Source organism: Schistocerca americana, chromosome 4, assembly GCF_021461395.2.
Source record: "Schistocerca americana isolate TAMUIC-IGC-003095 chromosome 4, iqSchAmer2.1, whole genome shotgun sequence".
Taxonomy (NCBI): Eukaryota; Metazoa; Arthropoda; class Insecta; order Orthoptera; family Acrididae; genus Schistocerca; species Schistocerca americana.
Window position 1 is genome coordinate 345,126,420 of NC_060122.1, and position 15,188 is coordinate 345,141,607.

General features: G+C 38.7%; 1 protein-coding gene across 1 annotated transcript in view; it reads right to left on the minus strand.

Annotated features, from left to right (window-relative positions):
* LOC124613475 (dynein axonemal heavy chain 6-like) overlaps positions 1–15,188 on the minus strand; it is a 984,594-nt gene that overhangs the window by 778,895 nt on the left and 190,511 nt on the right. The window contains exons 76-77 of the mRNA XM_047142181.1: positions 15,010–15,156; positions 14,554–14,730 (exon numbers count right to left, since the gene is read on the minus strand). Of these exons, the coding sequence (XP_046998137.1) occupies positions 14,554–14,730; positions 15,010–15,156 (324 nt within the window). The remainder of the gene's footprint in view (positions 1–14,553; positions 14,731–15,009; positions 15,157–15,188) is intronic.

Below are 15,188 nucleotides of genomic sequence, written 5' to 3' on the forward strand. Positions count from 1 at the left end.
CACAATAAAATAAGAGAAACCTTTAAGTGCTCATTTTTCCCATGTGCCATTCGATAGTGGAACGGTAGAGAGACAGCTTGAAGGTGGTTCATTGAACCCTCTGCCAGGCATTTTATTGTGAATAGCAGAGTAATCATGTAGATGTAGATTTAGATTGCAGTGAGGGTTCCCACCTCTGCAAAACAGAAAAGCTGGTGTTGGTGGGAAGGAACCAGATGGCATAGGCTGTGAAGCAGTCATTGAAATGAAGAATTTTGTGTTGGATGGTACGCTAAGCAATGGGGTGGTTCAGCCATTTCTTGACTGCAGTTTGTTAGTGGCCATTAATGCACATAGACAGCTAGTTGGTTTTCATGCCCATGTAGAATGCAGCATTGTGGTTGCAGCTTAACTTGTAGATTACGTGATTGGTTTCACAGATAGCCCTGCCTTTGATGGGATAGGTGATGCTTGTGCCCTGACTGGAGTAGATGGTGGTCGGAGGATATATGAAACAGGTCTTGAATCTAGGCCTATTACAGCAATATGAACCATGAGGCAAGGGGTTGGGAGCAGGAGTTGTGTATGGATGGATGAGGATATTGTGTACGCTTGGTGGACAGTGGAAAACCACTGTGGGAGGGGTAGGAAGGATACTGGGTAGAACGTTCTTCATTTCAGAGAACAGTGAGAGGTAGTCAAAACCCTGGCAGATAATGTGATTTAGTTGCTCCAGTTCTGGGCAGTACTAAGTCATGAGGGGAATGCTCCTCTTTGGCCAGATGGTGGAACTTTTGGAGGTGGTGGGTAACCAAAGAGATAAGGCACGGGAGATGTGTTTTTGTACAAGTTTGGGAGGGTAATTATAGTCTTTGAAGGCCTCAGTGGGACACTCAGTTTATTTTGAGAGGGATTGCTCATCACTACAGATGCACTGGACGCAGGTGGCTAGGCTGTATGGAAGTGACTTCCTTGTGGGCAGCTGTCACAGTGGAGGTATAGCTGGTGGTTGGTAGGTTTGACATGGACAGAGGTACTAAAACTAACGTAGCAATCTGTGAGGTGGAGGTCAACATCAAGTAAGGAGGCTAGCTGGATTGAGTAGGACAAAGTGAAGTGAGTGGGGCAGAAAGTGTTAAAGTTATGGAGGAATGTGGATAGGGTGTCCTCACCCTTGATCCAGATCATGAAGATGTCATCAATGAATCTGAACCAGATGGTGAGTTCGGGATTCTAGCTCTTTAGGAAGGATTCCTCTAGATAGCTGATGAATAGGTTGGCATAGGATGCTGCCATGTGAGTGGCCATAGCTGTACCCTGGATTTTTTTATAGGTAATGCCTTCAAAGAAGAAGTAATTGTGGGTGAGGATGTGGTTCGTCATGGTGATTAGGAAAGAGGTATAGATCACGAATCCATTGGGCATCAGAAAAGGTAGTGTTCAATAGCGGTAAGGCCATGGGCATCAGGGATGTTAGTGTAAAGTGTGGTGGCATCAGTAGTGATGAGCAGGGCACCATGTGGTAAAGGAACAGGTGCTATGGTGGGTTGGTGGAGCAAATAGTTTGTATCTTCTGTATAGGAGGGTAGGTTGCAGGTAATGGGCTGAGGTGGTCAGTCTACGAGAGCAGAGATCCTCTCAGTGGGGGCACAGTAACCAGCCACAAAAGGGTGTCCTAGGTTGTTGGGTCTATGGACTTTAGCAAACATGTAGACAGTAGGAGTCAGGGAGTGGTAGGGGTGAGGAGAGCAATAAACTCCAAGGAGAGATTCTGGCATGGGCCTAATGATTTTAGGAGAGACTAGAGATCCTGGTCAATTTATGGAATGGGATCAATGTGGCAGGGTTGCAGATGGATGAATCTGACAGCTGGTGGAGTCCTCCCACCAGGTAATCTCCGAGGTTCAAAACAAAAGTGGTGGAGTGTTTATCAGCAGGTAATATTTTAAGATTGGGATCAGTTTTTAGGTGGTGGATTGTAGTTATTTCTGTAGATGTAAGATTAGTTTGCATGTTGAGGAATTTGGGGAATGATGGTGAGGAAAGGTTCAAGGTTAAGAAATTCTGCAAAGTTAGCAGTGATGATTTGGGGGCAGATCACAGTTGGATGGAGGAATGAACTGTGTCAGGTAGGGTTCAACATTGGTCTTCAGTTGAGTCTGATTAGTAGAGTTGGTGTCAAAATAGTTCTTCTACTGAAGAGACTAGAGGAAAGAGAGATCTATAATAAGGCCTACATGATTGAATTTGGGAACAGGAAAAAAAGTGAGGCTTTTGGAAAGGAGTGATACTTCTGCGGAGCTAAGACTTTTGGGAAAAGGTTTTTAGGTCTGCTTAGGTTCTGGATTCTGTATGGTGGTGAGAGTGAGGTTTTGAGAGAGAGGTAAATGTAGTAGGTCTGCAAGGCAGGCTTTGTCAGCTGTGGGGGAGGTTTGGCGGTTGTTATGGAGGTGGTGGATAGTGGTAGTCCAAGGCAGGAGTAGGAATTGAACAGGATGGACAGTTTTCTGAGGTGACATTGTGCATGTTGCTCTAGTTCCTGGTAGACAACAGTTTCCTGTTTGATATGGGATCCAGGAATTTGGGATTGCATACCAGGAGAATTTTATGGACGGAGCGGAGGTACTGCAAGAATATTTGGGCCTGATTGATATAGTTTTGCAGGACTATGTTGGTAGGGTTAAGGACTGACAGAAATTGAAGAGATGGAAGTCATTGTGGAAGGATGAGAGGAAGGCAGAGATAGGTAATATTATGATAAGGTCATTTGGTGGATTCCATGAACCAAGTGACAAAGCAGCAACAGTATGTGGGACTGAGTCTGGCTAAAGGATAAGGAAACTTTTATGTATTGATGCAGATGGAAGGAGCAAGGATCCATGGTGAAGTATAAAAACGCATAAAACTACGTAAATAACGTGCAAATATGCCAAAAAAAAAAAATCGCAAAAGTACACCCAAACACATGGGAAAAATGACGAAAAGGGTTCAAATTCCACCAGTCCTTAACCCTCACCAACATTGTGCTGCAAAAGCATTTCAATCACACCCAAACCTCCTTCCAATACCTTCTCTTCATCCATTCTACTGCTATGCAGTCCAAAATTCCTGGATCCCTTACCACACATTCTAACCATTGCCTACCAGGAACTAGAGCAACATGCACAACGCTACCTCACAAAACCGTTCACCCTGTTCACTTCCTACTCCTGCCTTGAACTACCACTGTACACCTCCTCTACAACAACCTGCAAACCTTCCACACATCCCTTCACAGCTGACAAAGCCTGCCTTGCAGACCTACTACATTTACCTCACCCTAAAAATCTCACTCTCACCACCATACAGAATCCAGAACCTAAACAGACACGAAACACAGTCATGAACATTTCCACAAAAAGCCTTAGCCCCACAGAAGTATCAGTCCTTTCCAAAGGCCTCACCTTTTTCCCCACTCCCAAATTCAATTAAGCAGGACTTGTCAAATTCCTTCTCTCCTTCTCCTGGTCTCTACAGTAGAAACACTTTTTTGCCACCAACCCTACCAATCAGACTCAACCAAAGACCAATGGTGAAACCTGCCTCACTCAGTTCATTCTTCCATTCAACCATGATCCACCCCCACTGCCCCCAAATCAGCCCTGCTAACTTTGCTGAATTTTTTAAGCTTCAACCTTGCCTCACCATCATTCCCCAAATCTCCAACATGCACACTAACATAACATCTGCAGGAAAATCTGCAATCATCCATCTAATAACTGATCCCAAACTTATTAATCTTACCTGAGGACAAAAGCTCCACCACATATCAGATTCATCCACCTACAAACCCTGCACAATGACTCGAGTCAGAAATTGAGCACAATCTCAAGCCTCTCCTACAATTCTTAGGCCCATCCCACTTCCCACACTCCTACCTTCTACATGTTTCCTGAAGTCCATAAGCCCAACCACCAGGACACCCAATTATGACTGGTTACTGTGCTCCCCCCCACTGAGAGAATTTATTTCCTGAAGTCCATAAGCCCAACCATCCAGGACACCCAATTATGACTGGTTACTGTGCTCCCCCCAATGAGAGAATTTATGCTGTCATAGACCAACACCTTCAGACTATTACCCACAACCTACTCTCCCATGTAGAGGATACCAACCATTTCCTCCATGACTCTCCACAGCTCCTGTTCATGTACCACATGGTTCCCTGCTCGTCACTATTGATGCTACCTCCTTTTACACTAACATCCATAAGGCCCATGGCCTTACCAAAATTAGACACTATCTTTCCCAATGTTGGACAGATACCAAACCTACAACCACTTTCCTAATCACCATGACCAAGTATATCCCCACCCACAATTACTTCCACTTTGAAAGCATTACCTAAAAAAAAAAAAAACCGGGGTGCAACTATGGGCACTCCCATGGCACCATCTTATGCCTACCTATTCATCAGCCATGTGGAGGAATCATTCCCAACACCCAGAATCCTAAACCCTTCACCTGATTCAGATTCATTGATGACATCTTCAAGATCTGGATCAAGGGTAAGGACACCCTATTCACATTCCTCCATAACCCCAACTCTTTAACCCCTTATGCTTCAACGGGTACTACTCAACCCAGCAAGCCACCTTACCCAATGTTGACCTTCACCTCAAAGATGGCCACATCAGTACCTCAGTCCATATCAAAACTACCAACCACCAGCAATACTAACACTCTGACTCCCACCCATGGCTATCACATCTGTAGTGATGAACAGTCCCTCTCAAAATACACTGAGGGTCTCACTGAGGCCTTTAGAGACCATAGTTACCCTCTAAATCTTGCACAAACACATATCTCCCTTGCCCTATTTCTCTGGTCACACACCACCTCTCAAAGTCCCACCATCTGGTCGCAGTGGAGAATTCCCGTCTTGGCTCAGAACCACCCAGGACTGGAGTAACTGAATCACATTCTTTGCCAAGGTTTCAACTACCTCTCATAGTACTCTGAAATGAGGAATGTCCTACCAAATATCCTTCCTACCACTTCTGAAATGGTATTCCGCTGCCTACCAAATCTACACAATATCATAATCCATCCCATCACAACTCCTGTTCCCAACCCCTTGCCTCATCACTCATGTCACTTTAATAGACTTAGATGCAAGACCTGTCCCATATATATTCTCCCACCACCATCTACTCCAGTCCAGTCACAAGCATCATCTATCCCATCAAAGGCAGGGCTACCTGTGAAACCCACCATGAAATCCACAAGCTAAGCTGCAACACAATGCTGCATTATATGTGGGTATGACAACTAACAAGCTGTTTGTCTGCATGAATGGCCACCAACAAATTGTGGCCGAGAAACAGCTGGACCACCCGATTGCTAAGCATGTCACCGAACACAGCATTCTTCATTTCAATGAATGCTTCATAGCCTGGTCTCAACCTTTGTTAGTCTTTGTCCTAACCCTGTAGCCTTTCCCTGTCCCCATTCTAGTACTACACAATCCTCCATTTCACCAATGCACCCTTAGTCTTTTTACCTCTGGACTTTTCCAGTAAGTCCCCCCCCCACTAGCCCTACATCTAACCTCTCAACTGCATCTAGCTACCCTAGCCTCTCTCCACCTTGTCCCTGTATGCTCCCACAAGCAGCACTTCACTGTCTCCCAATCCTACCCTGCTATCCCTCCCCCTCTCCACACCACACTCCTTCTTACCCCCACCATATGTTTGCATCTCCCATCATGCACAGCTGCTCGCAGTGTGGCCTCAGTAGCCAGAGACTGTGATCATGTGTGTGTGAGAGGTACATCTGCGTGAGTGTATGTGTGTACGTTTTATCTCCGATGAAGTCCTTGTTCGCTGAATGATCGTTTTCTGACAGTTTTTTTGTTGTGCCTGTCTGTGACTCAGCCTCTCCACTATATGGTGAGTAGCAACTATTCTTTTCATACATTTGTTACATGGACTGCAATGGTAGGTATAGAGATATCAAATGTAGACAGTAATTTTTTACAAAATCTGGAGAGAGCAAGTAGAGGATGTATAAAAAGTCAGCACAAGAGCCCAAATTGAAGTTGGGGATGGAGTCATGGTTGAAACCTATGGTTGTAACTCAAAATTAAATAAAGAGTTAGAGATATTCTTCCGTCTTTACAAAGAAACTAGGGTAATCATCAAAATCTCGCTCGTTGAAGCATTGTTATTGCAAGACACCATGAACAGCATCAGTAAAGTTTTGTATAATGTTGCGAATGTGAAGAAGTATCAGGAACTTCAATAACTTCATTTAAAAGCAAGTATTAGCCTACAAGTGAAACTACAGTCAGTAAGAAAATAATTGAGTTTCATTTTTTGTACTTTTGTATGATTTATAGTTGCTGTTGGTTTTAAGTGGGGAAGGATAATTTTATAGTTTTTATAACCCTTTTCTTGATTAATAGAACAAGTAAAAGATTGTACTGAGTGATATGTGTTTACTACAGGAATCCAGGTTACTGGATCTAATTATTTGACAATTGCTATCCTTAAATCTATGTGGAGAGTTCCCCGTACAGCATGGGCCAGAAATGGCTAGTTATTAGCTCTGGATGAAGCAGTCTTAGGAAGAGTATCTAAATTTAACAAATATCATGGTTTTTTGAAGTTTATGGCATTGGTATCACTTTTTAAGAGTTGCAGGAAGGAGACTCACATAATCTGCTCTGTGCAATGACAAATATCACTCCTCAGGGCTGTGGGGACAAGACTTGCTTGCAGATGGAGATCATTTGATGGAGGTGGAATGCATAATCGGTCTTTAGGTCTGTTATTTTTCTTTGGTTCCTATCACTCTGGTTTTTTTTTTCTTTTTTTTTTTTTTATTGGCCACTCTATGCATTTACCTGATATGTTTCCTTTCCAGCTGCTATGTGCAGGTACCTGATTTAAGTCCCTCTTTCCCATACTTCCCATCATGTAAATCCTTCTCATTACCATTTTCTTTCCATTTAAAGGTTTATGGTTCGCACTGTCTACAATATTTCGTATGTTATGCTGACTTACTCTTCCTCAGTGGCAAATTTTGTGGATGCTAGACTACATGCGTTCTGTTTCCTATATTACAGCTGTTCTTCATCTACTCTCTGCCATATGAAATTTCATTTTCACTGCACTATGAAGTGAACATTTGTACAGTGTTAGGAAGTCTTTTCTGATCGTATTTGGACTGTAGCCTCATACAAAAGTGAAATGTGGATGATAAGCAGTTCTGACAAGAAGAGAATGCAAGCTTTTGAAATGTAGTGCTATAAAAGAATGCTAATGATTAGATGGGTAGACAGCATAGCTAATGAGGTGGTACAGAACTGAAATGGGGAGAAAAGAAATTTACATCACAACTTGCCTAAAAGAAGGGATTAGTTGTTAGGACACATTCTGAGGCATCAAGGAAATGTCAGTTTGTTATTGGAGAGAAATGTTGGGGGAAGTGGGGTGGATAAAAATTGTAGATGGAGACCAAGGCATGAGCGCAGTATGCAAATGAGTGATGAATGTCAGTTGCAATGAAGAGATTTGCATAGGATAGACTGTCTGAAAAGTTGCATCAAATCAGTCTTTGGAATAAAGACAATGTCTGCTGTCTACATGAAATGTTTTCACAATTGCAAATATGGACAACGATCAGCTGTATAATGAAACGATGAAAATTTGTGCTATATCAGGTTTCAAACCCAGATGTCCTGCTTATCATGAGCAGTCATCTTACCATTATGCTACCTGATCATGAATCACGGCCTACCCAAACTTCCGTATGTCGTAAACCATGCATCTACTGCCTGCATTCTTACATTCATTATGTATATTCCCATACAGGGGAGACATTTTAATTGAAAGTTTCTTGTTTGATGTTGGCAAATGAATACAATAAGTAACATTTCATCATACTTCTGACCAATACAGGTACTGTAATACTCTATTTCATAATGACTATAGTCGACACAGTGCATGTTCCTTCGGATATGCATGCATATCTGAAGGAATACTCCATAGTACTTCTGAACAACACAGGCACTGCAGAATTATATACTGCCATATTTACCACCTGAGCAATGTCAGGTAGGTGGTTACAAATGTTTTTTTCAATGTATTTATATTAGCTTCATTTCAAAAAAATTTTACAATTTTGTTTTATGTTTCACATGGAGTTTATGACATTGTTACATTATGGCATCATTCTTCTCTGTTGCAGTACTTTGCATTGCTGGTCAACGCCATGTTTCAGCTGATGGCCAGCAATAAGCCCCGGCATGTGATGATGACATAAGAGTCAAAATTGATTAAAGACATGATGCAGCTAATCAACTGTTATACAACTGAAGGAAAAGTGATACGTAACAAAACATAGTGACACCAAAAACCACTTGCAATCATTACAAATTCACTCAATCCCACCTTAATGTTGTCCCTTTCAGTACCTTTGTGGCACTTTTCAAATAAGCTTCAACCTTAACCATGAATGTACTGCTGATTTAACAGGAGAAATTGAAAATGTATAAAGAAGAGCAAGTATTTTTGTGGCACTTTTCAAGTTAGGTTCAGCCTTAACAATCAAATTACTGCCAGTTTAACAGGAGAAATTGAGAATGTAAGAAAGAAGAGCATCATGAACTGTCACACACATGTTTGACTAGTGGAAGAGTGTAACACAAATGCTAACAAATCTTAGCCTTAACTGTGAAAAATCTCATAACATATTACTTATAAAATTATGAGAACTGCTTTTCATGGCATAAAATACACATATTATTCAGTCCCATAGGTGGTGGTCCTACACAAGTGGTGAGAATAAAATCAGACAAATGAGAACTTACAAAAAGACAATTTAACTCTTCCACTGCTAGAGATGTGTACTTTGCATTCTGTGCTGAGATGACTTTTGTTACAGCTGTACCACTCACCAAACACTAGTGGCTGTGTTGAGAGACAACATTCTGGCCGAAATGAAATAATTATCATTCAATTTCTCGAAAACTGTAAGGAGAAAAAATCTGATTTCTGCACAACTTACAGTCTGATATCTTCACTCAATAAAGAACTGAATTTTCATTATCCATTATACTTAGTACTTATACTTAGTACAATGCATCAAATTAAGTAAAGCTTAAAAATTGCATTACGGTCAATGTGAAATACTTAACAATGTATTTTTTAAAAACTATTTGGTGAAAGAATATGATTTTTGTAATTTTTGCACATCTTGCAGCTTGATATCTTCACTTAATAAAGAACTGAATGCATCAGTCATACTTACTACACTGCTCCAAATTAAGTGAAACATTGCAGAAAATTTTAAAGTATTTGTAGAGATAAAAATGCATTACATAAACTTTGCATGTGGTTGATTTATGTTAAAGCACATTCTTTTTATTAACGTATTTAAAAAGAAGTTTTGTGTTAAATTATTAATCAACATCACATATGAGCATAATGTTTTGTTGATCTCTGTTTTTTTTCTTTTTATTTTGAGTCACAACACTTGCACTTTTACTCTTAGGTGTTTTTAGAAACTCTTTGGTTAAGTGACTTCTTGTGTAAACAGTGCCTCCAGATTCAGAAATAAATCAAAGTATTTGAAACCCAAACTCATCGCTTTTTGTCAGCACCTAATCTTTATTGAGAATAAATAAGATCTTTTTCCCAACAAAATACAATAGGTTATGGGTCCCAGTTACGTGTGTAAAAACGTGTGCAAAAAGTGACAGATATAGTTTTCTTTAACTCTTATTTGAGAGTGTGTTTTTGGTTTTAGTGTGGAAATGGATCTGGTAAAACATATCAAGCCGTTGAATAGTGAAACTGATTGGCCAGTGTGGAAGAGAAAAATACAAGATCTAATTGACTATCATGAAGGAGCTTTAGATGTAATTTATGGCAAGTCAGTAAAACCTGAGCCACTGTCTGAGGGTGCTAATGATGCAGCAATAAAGGATCATAAAGCCAAGTCAGATTTTTATTGTAAAGCAAACAGTTATGCCAAGTCGATGGTTACAAGTGCAGTTACAGACACTGTGTATCAGAAGATCATGGACAAAGAAATGGCTCATGAAGCATGTGATGCATTGAAGCAGAATTTCGAAGCATCATCAAAGGACCAGCTGTTCAATATTTGTTCAGATTTCTTCACATTTAATTGGACTCAGGAAGAACATATCTCCACACACGTTGTGAGGTTAACAAGTCAGTGGAATGAACTGAACAACGGGCTTAAAGCAAAGGGAGAAACTGTGCTACCTGATATGATATTGGTATTCTACCTGCAAGCTTTGATTCCTTTAAATCAAGTTGGATGTTGTTAACAAAATATGATAAGAAAATGTTTGATGGATTAAAGGAACAATTTGTGCAGGTTTGAGAGAAATTTCACAAAGAATAGTGACAAAATCAAACAAGAGGCATTAGTAGTCAAATCAGGTGTACAAAACAAAATAAAAACTAACACATTCAAAGTTAAAGGAAAATGTAACTATTGCAAAGAAGCGGGGCACTGGATTAAATATTGTAAGAAGTGGATTGCTGATGGAAGACCAGCTAAAAATATGACTGTGCAGAAAAACATACACAAAACAGCAGTAACGAATGTAGTTTTGTTTACTATTTGTGGCAAGGCTTGTTCATTAGAAGTGGATGTATACAATTGGTGGATTGACAATGGTGCAATGAAACATATGACAAATAGTCCTGATTACTTTGTCAGCTTTGAAGCATTCAGCAGCCCCTGCAGTATAAAGGCCACTGGACAGGAGTCTCCAGAAGCAACAGGAAGAGGATCAATTTGGATTCTGTCAAAAGTTGGCAGCCGATATGAGGATCTGACCATGACTGATGTCTGGTATGTAACAAAAATTTCCAAAAACCTTATTTCTGTTTTAGCTACCGAAGATCATAACAAAAATAGTATATTTCAGTCAAGTACTACATATTGCTCTTTGACAATTGGTGGCAGAGTGAGGCTGTATGGAAATTGTAAAGTTGGTGGCACTTTATACAAAGCAGAAATTAAGTCCTTAGTGCCACAGAAGGGTGCAACTGTGAATCTTTCAGTGAAAGATAGATCTGATGTACTTCAACTGTATCATGAGAGATGGGGTCATCAAGGCAAGTGCCATGTTAAAACAAAAGTCAAAAAGATGTTAAGGAAGGGGCAGAGATTTGTGAACCCTGCAAATTTGGGAAAGCGCATCGTCCACCAAACGTCAACAAGGCCTGCTGAGTTGATATCAATTGATCTGTGTGGTCCTTTCCATGAGTCATTCCAGAAGAAACATTACCATGTTTTGTTCAAAGACAATTACACCAAGTTTCGCTATGGTTATTTTGCTGCAGAAAAATAAGAGTTGAGTAAAATTCTCAAAGATTCTCTCTCATGTACAAAGGCATTGGAGTTCTCTGTTAAAGAGATGCTGAGTGATAATGGCAAGGAGCTTGATAACAAAGAGGTTAGATCCATTTTAAGTTTAAATGGTATAACACAGCGATTGACTGCTCCCTATGCTCCTGAGAAAAATGGTATTTGTGAGTGGGATAATATGACAGTTGTTAAGATGGCCAGGACATTTAAGTATTGAAATCCAGATGTCACTTATCCAGAACAGATATGGGTTAAATTGGTTAACACAGCAATTTACATCTAAAATAGGACAGGGAAGTCATCTGTAGAAGGTGTCAGTCCTTACGAGTTGTGGGAACGGAAAAAGCCTCAAACTAAACATCTTAGGATTATTGGCTGAACATGTTATGCACACATTCCAAGTGCAAAACGAAGGAAAATGTACAAGAAAGCTGTGAAAGGACATCTCAGTGGTTGTGATGGTGATGAGTGCTTCAGGATTTGGACAAAAGAAAGTAATTCAGTTGTGCTGTCCAGAGCTGTGCAATTTGAAGAAAAACTGGGATGCTGTACTGAACAAGTTACACTATCATTTCAAGATGTTGAAAAGCCCATAGCAGTTCCAGATTATATTAAAAATCAATCAGAGAGTGAGGAAAATACGCACTCAGAAGATAGTTTGGAGTATGAAGCTAGTTAAGACACACAATCTGAGGATGACATTCTGGAAATAAAACTCACCCCTTTTTGTCAGCACCTGATCTTTATTGACAATAAATAAGTATTTTTCTCAACAAAATACAATAATTTTACTTCACACATTGCAGTGAATGAAATGTAGATAAAGTATAGAAATTTTATTTAAAATTGAGAGCAGAATGAAACCTCATTTCATTGATGAGTTATTGGGTTTTATATCCAATGGATGGTTTAGTGAAATGTGCCTATTTTCATCCATGTGGACTTGCCTGCTGCTTTGAAATAGTGATTGTCAGTTTTTAAGAAAACTGTTAGGTGAAAAAATTTGATTCTTCCACATCATCATACAGTCTGATATCTTCAGTTCATTAGGAACTGCATATTTTTGCATTATACACCATAGTTACAATGTTGTGTTAAATTAAGTAAAATACTGTACCAAATTTTAAAGATTTTTTAGAGGTAAAAACAATTGCATAAACTTCGAGTATGGTTGTTTATAGCTCATTCATTGCAGTAAATGAAATGTAGATAAGATATTGAAATTTTATTTAAAACTGAGAGCAGAATACCTCATTTCATTCTCAAGTTATAGGGTTTTATATCCAAAGAACAGGTGAAACATACTCATTCACGTCCTTGCACACTGCAAAACATGTGGTCATAAAAATCATCATACCTCATAAAAGAGTCAAGACGATTTTTGCAAACGATGGCATGCAATGAGGCACATACATTGCAAGATAAATACTCAAAACATTTTTATTCACAGAGATATGGAAGGGCCTAATCTGCAGCCATGAGTGGCCAGTAGCACAAAACGCATTCATAGTTTTATAGCACTGTAGGAAATTCCAAGTGGTGTGTGTATACACATCCACAACACCTGCGGAAATGTGTAGCATGACATATATACACATCCACAGCAGTGAAAGGGTTAACATGTCACATGTGGAATAGTAAGATGCCAAGAAAAATTCTCACTTTAGTACAATATGCAGAGTAGATATGTAGGTAACAGGATATACCAGACCACATAGTCATTGAGGAATGTTCACCCCTGAACCAATAAAATACATCTTCTGGACTAATACAAATATGCAACTAACATGTGTACCACAATGATGATCTGCATTAAATGATCTGCCATTAGGTATGCAATACACAGGAATAGTTCTGTTTTCTGATTTATTTATTTACTCACTTATTTATTCATTCATCTGAGAAATCTTTCCAGATTGTGGAACACAGAATAAACACAAAACAAAACAGTAACACAACACTGTAAAAATACAGTATTATTTTAGTAGATACATAAATTTTAGCTATATCCACAAAAGAGCTTGCACTACTTGCAGTAGTTCTGCTGTCCTGTCCCAAGTCTCCTGTATCTCAAAAGTTCTAAAAATTTTGCTACGGAATAAAAGCAATGTTCTGATAAGAATGCCCTTAAGGTTTTACAAAATAGTGAGAATGATATGATTTTTACCGTATGTGGAAGACTGTTGCAAATTTGTATACCACTGTTTATTGTGGACGTTTTGTAGGCTAATGTTGGTACTGACTGGACATGAAACTATTCCTTTTGTCTTGCATCATATTCATGGACATTAAGTTTTTAGTTTATGATTTGAGTGTTATAATTAAGCATCACAGTGAAACATTTAACACTTAAAAATTTAAATGAAATTTTGTCAACAATTAATAACAAGTTCTCCACAAACGGACTGTAAGGGAATTTAGATACATGCATCTCTGTACAGGATGAAGCCTGACATAACCTTTGAAAATAATTCATGAGATTAAATCATTCTACGCTCTTGGGTGTTTATACTGATAAGAACCTGCAGTGGAAGACAAATGTTACAAATCCCGTTGAACATCGAAGCTCCTGCAAGTTTAGTATTATGACAAATAGTAGATTTTGGAGATGAAAATGTCCAAACATTGACTTATTTTTCCTGTTTTCATTTACTTATGCCTTATGATATCATATTACGTCAGTTCTTTATTGTGTAGAAAAGGTTCATTTCAAAGAAATGTTTAATTTGGCTAATATGTATAATGAACAATGATCAAAGCAACAAAGCAAATAATCAAATATTCAAAAATAATAGACCAAATTCCATTATAAGCTAAGGGAAGCAAAAAATAACTAAATAAAAATAAAAAGCTGTAATGGTAATTAATGGAAATATTTATTCCTAAAAATAACTACATTTATTTTAAGACTTTATGGCTGGTGCACATCATTTCCTGTTTCCTAACATTTTGAATAAAAATCTTACACCCTTTAAAATGTATTATCAACAGTTCGTTTCTTTGAATGCCAGTGTATGTTAACATCTATCTAGATCCTCTCCTTCTTTCCTTTACCTATTTTACCTACTCTTATTTGTTGTAGGGACGTTTTCAACATTAATTTTCTCAAAAGAAATGGTGGTTAGGAAAAAGAAACACCAGATAATTTTTATAGGATTACAAATGAAATGTCTAGTGACTCACCTGTGCCAAAATTTCTAGAAGTTCATCATTGGAAAGGAAATAAAATCGTGGAAATGCAACACGTTTAGTTTCCAGATAAGCCTCCAAACATTTCATAATTTGATCAAGTAGGACATTATTTCTATTGAATGTCTCCAGTAAGCCTGGAGCTGTGCATGCTTGCATAGCCAGTGGATTCTACAAACAAGAACATTGCAAACCATTTTCAGCCTCCATAAACAGTTACATAAACTTTATACAAACAACACCTAAACTTTTACTAAAATCCTGAAATAGATAACACTGTTTGTGCAACATTAATAAAAGAGTATGTTATAGCTTATAACAGACAAAACTTTTCTTTCCTAGATGAGATGATGTTCCACAGTGCAGAACAACACTCATTTAAGAAAACATTTTTAAAGTATATCATGAATTACAACTACATTCCTCTCTTAAGAACAATTTGTTCAGTACCTCTGCAGTCCTTCTCATTATATCCTTAAATGATTTATCAACAATATTAAACATCTTGTCTTCTTGAGGCAATTGCCTTTGTATATCTGGAGCAGAAAAAATAGACTCTAAATACATCCATCCTTGTTGGCATAGCATCCATGCATCCTAAAATAAAACATACACAAAACTAATAATTT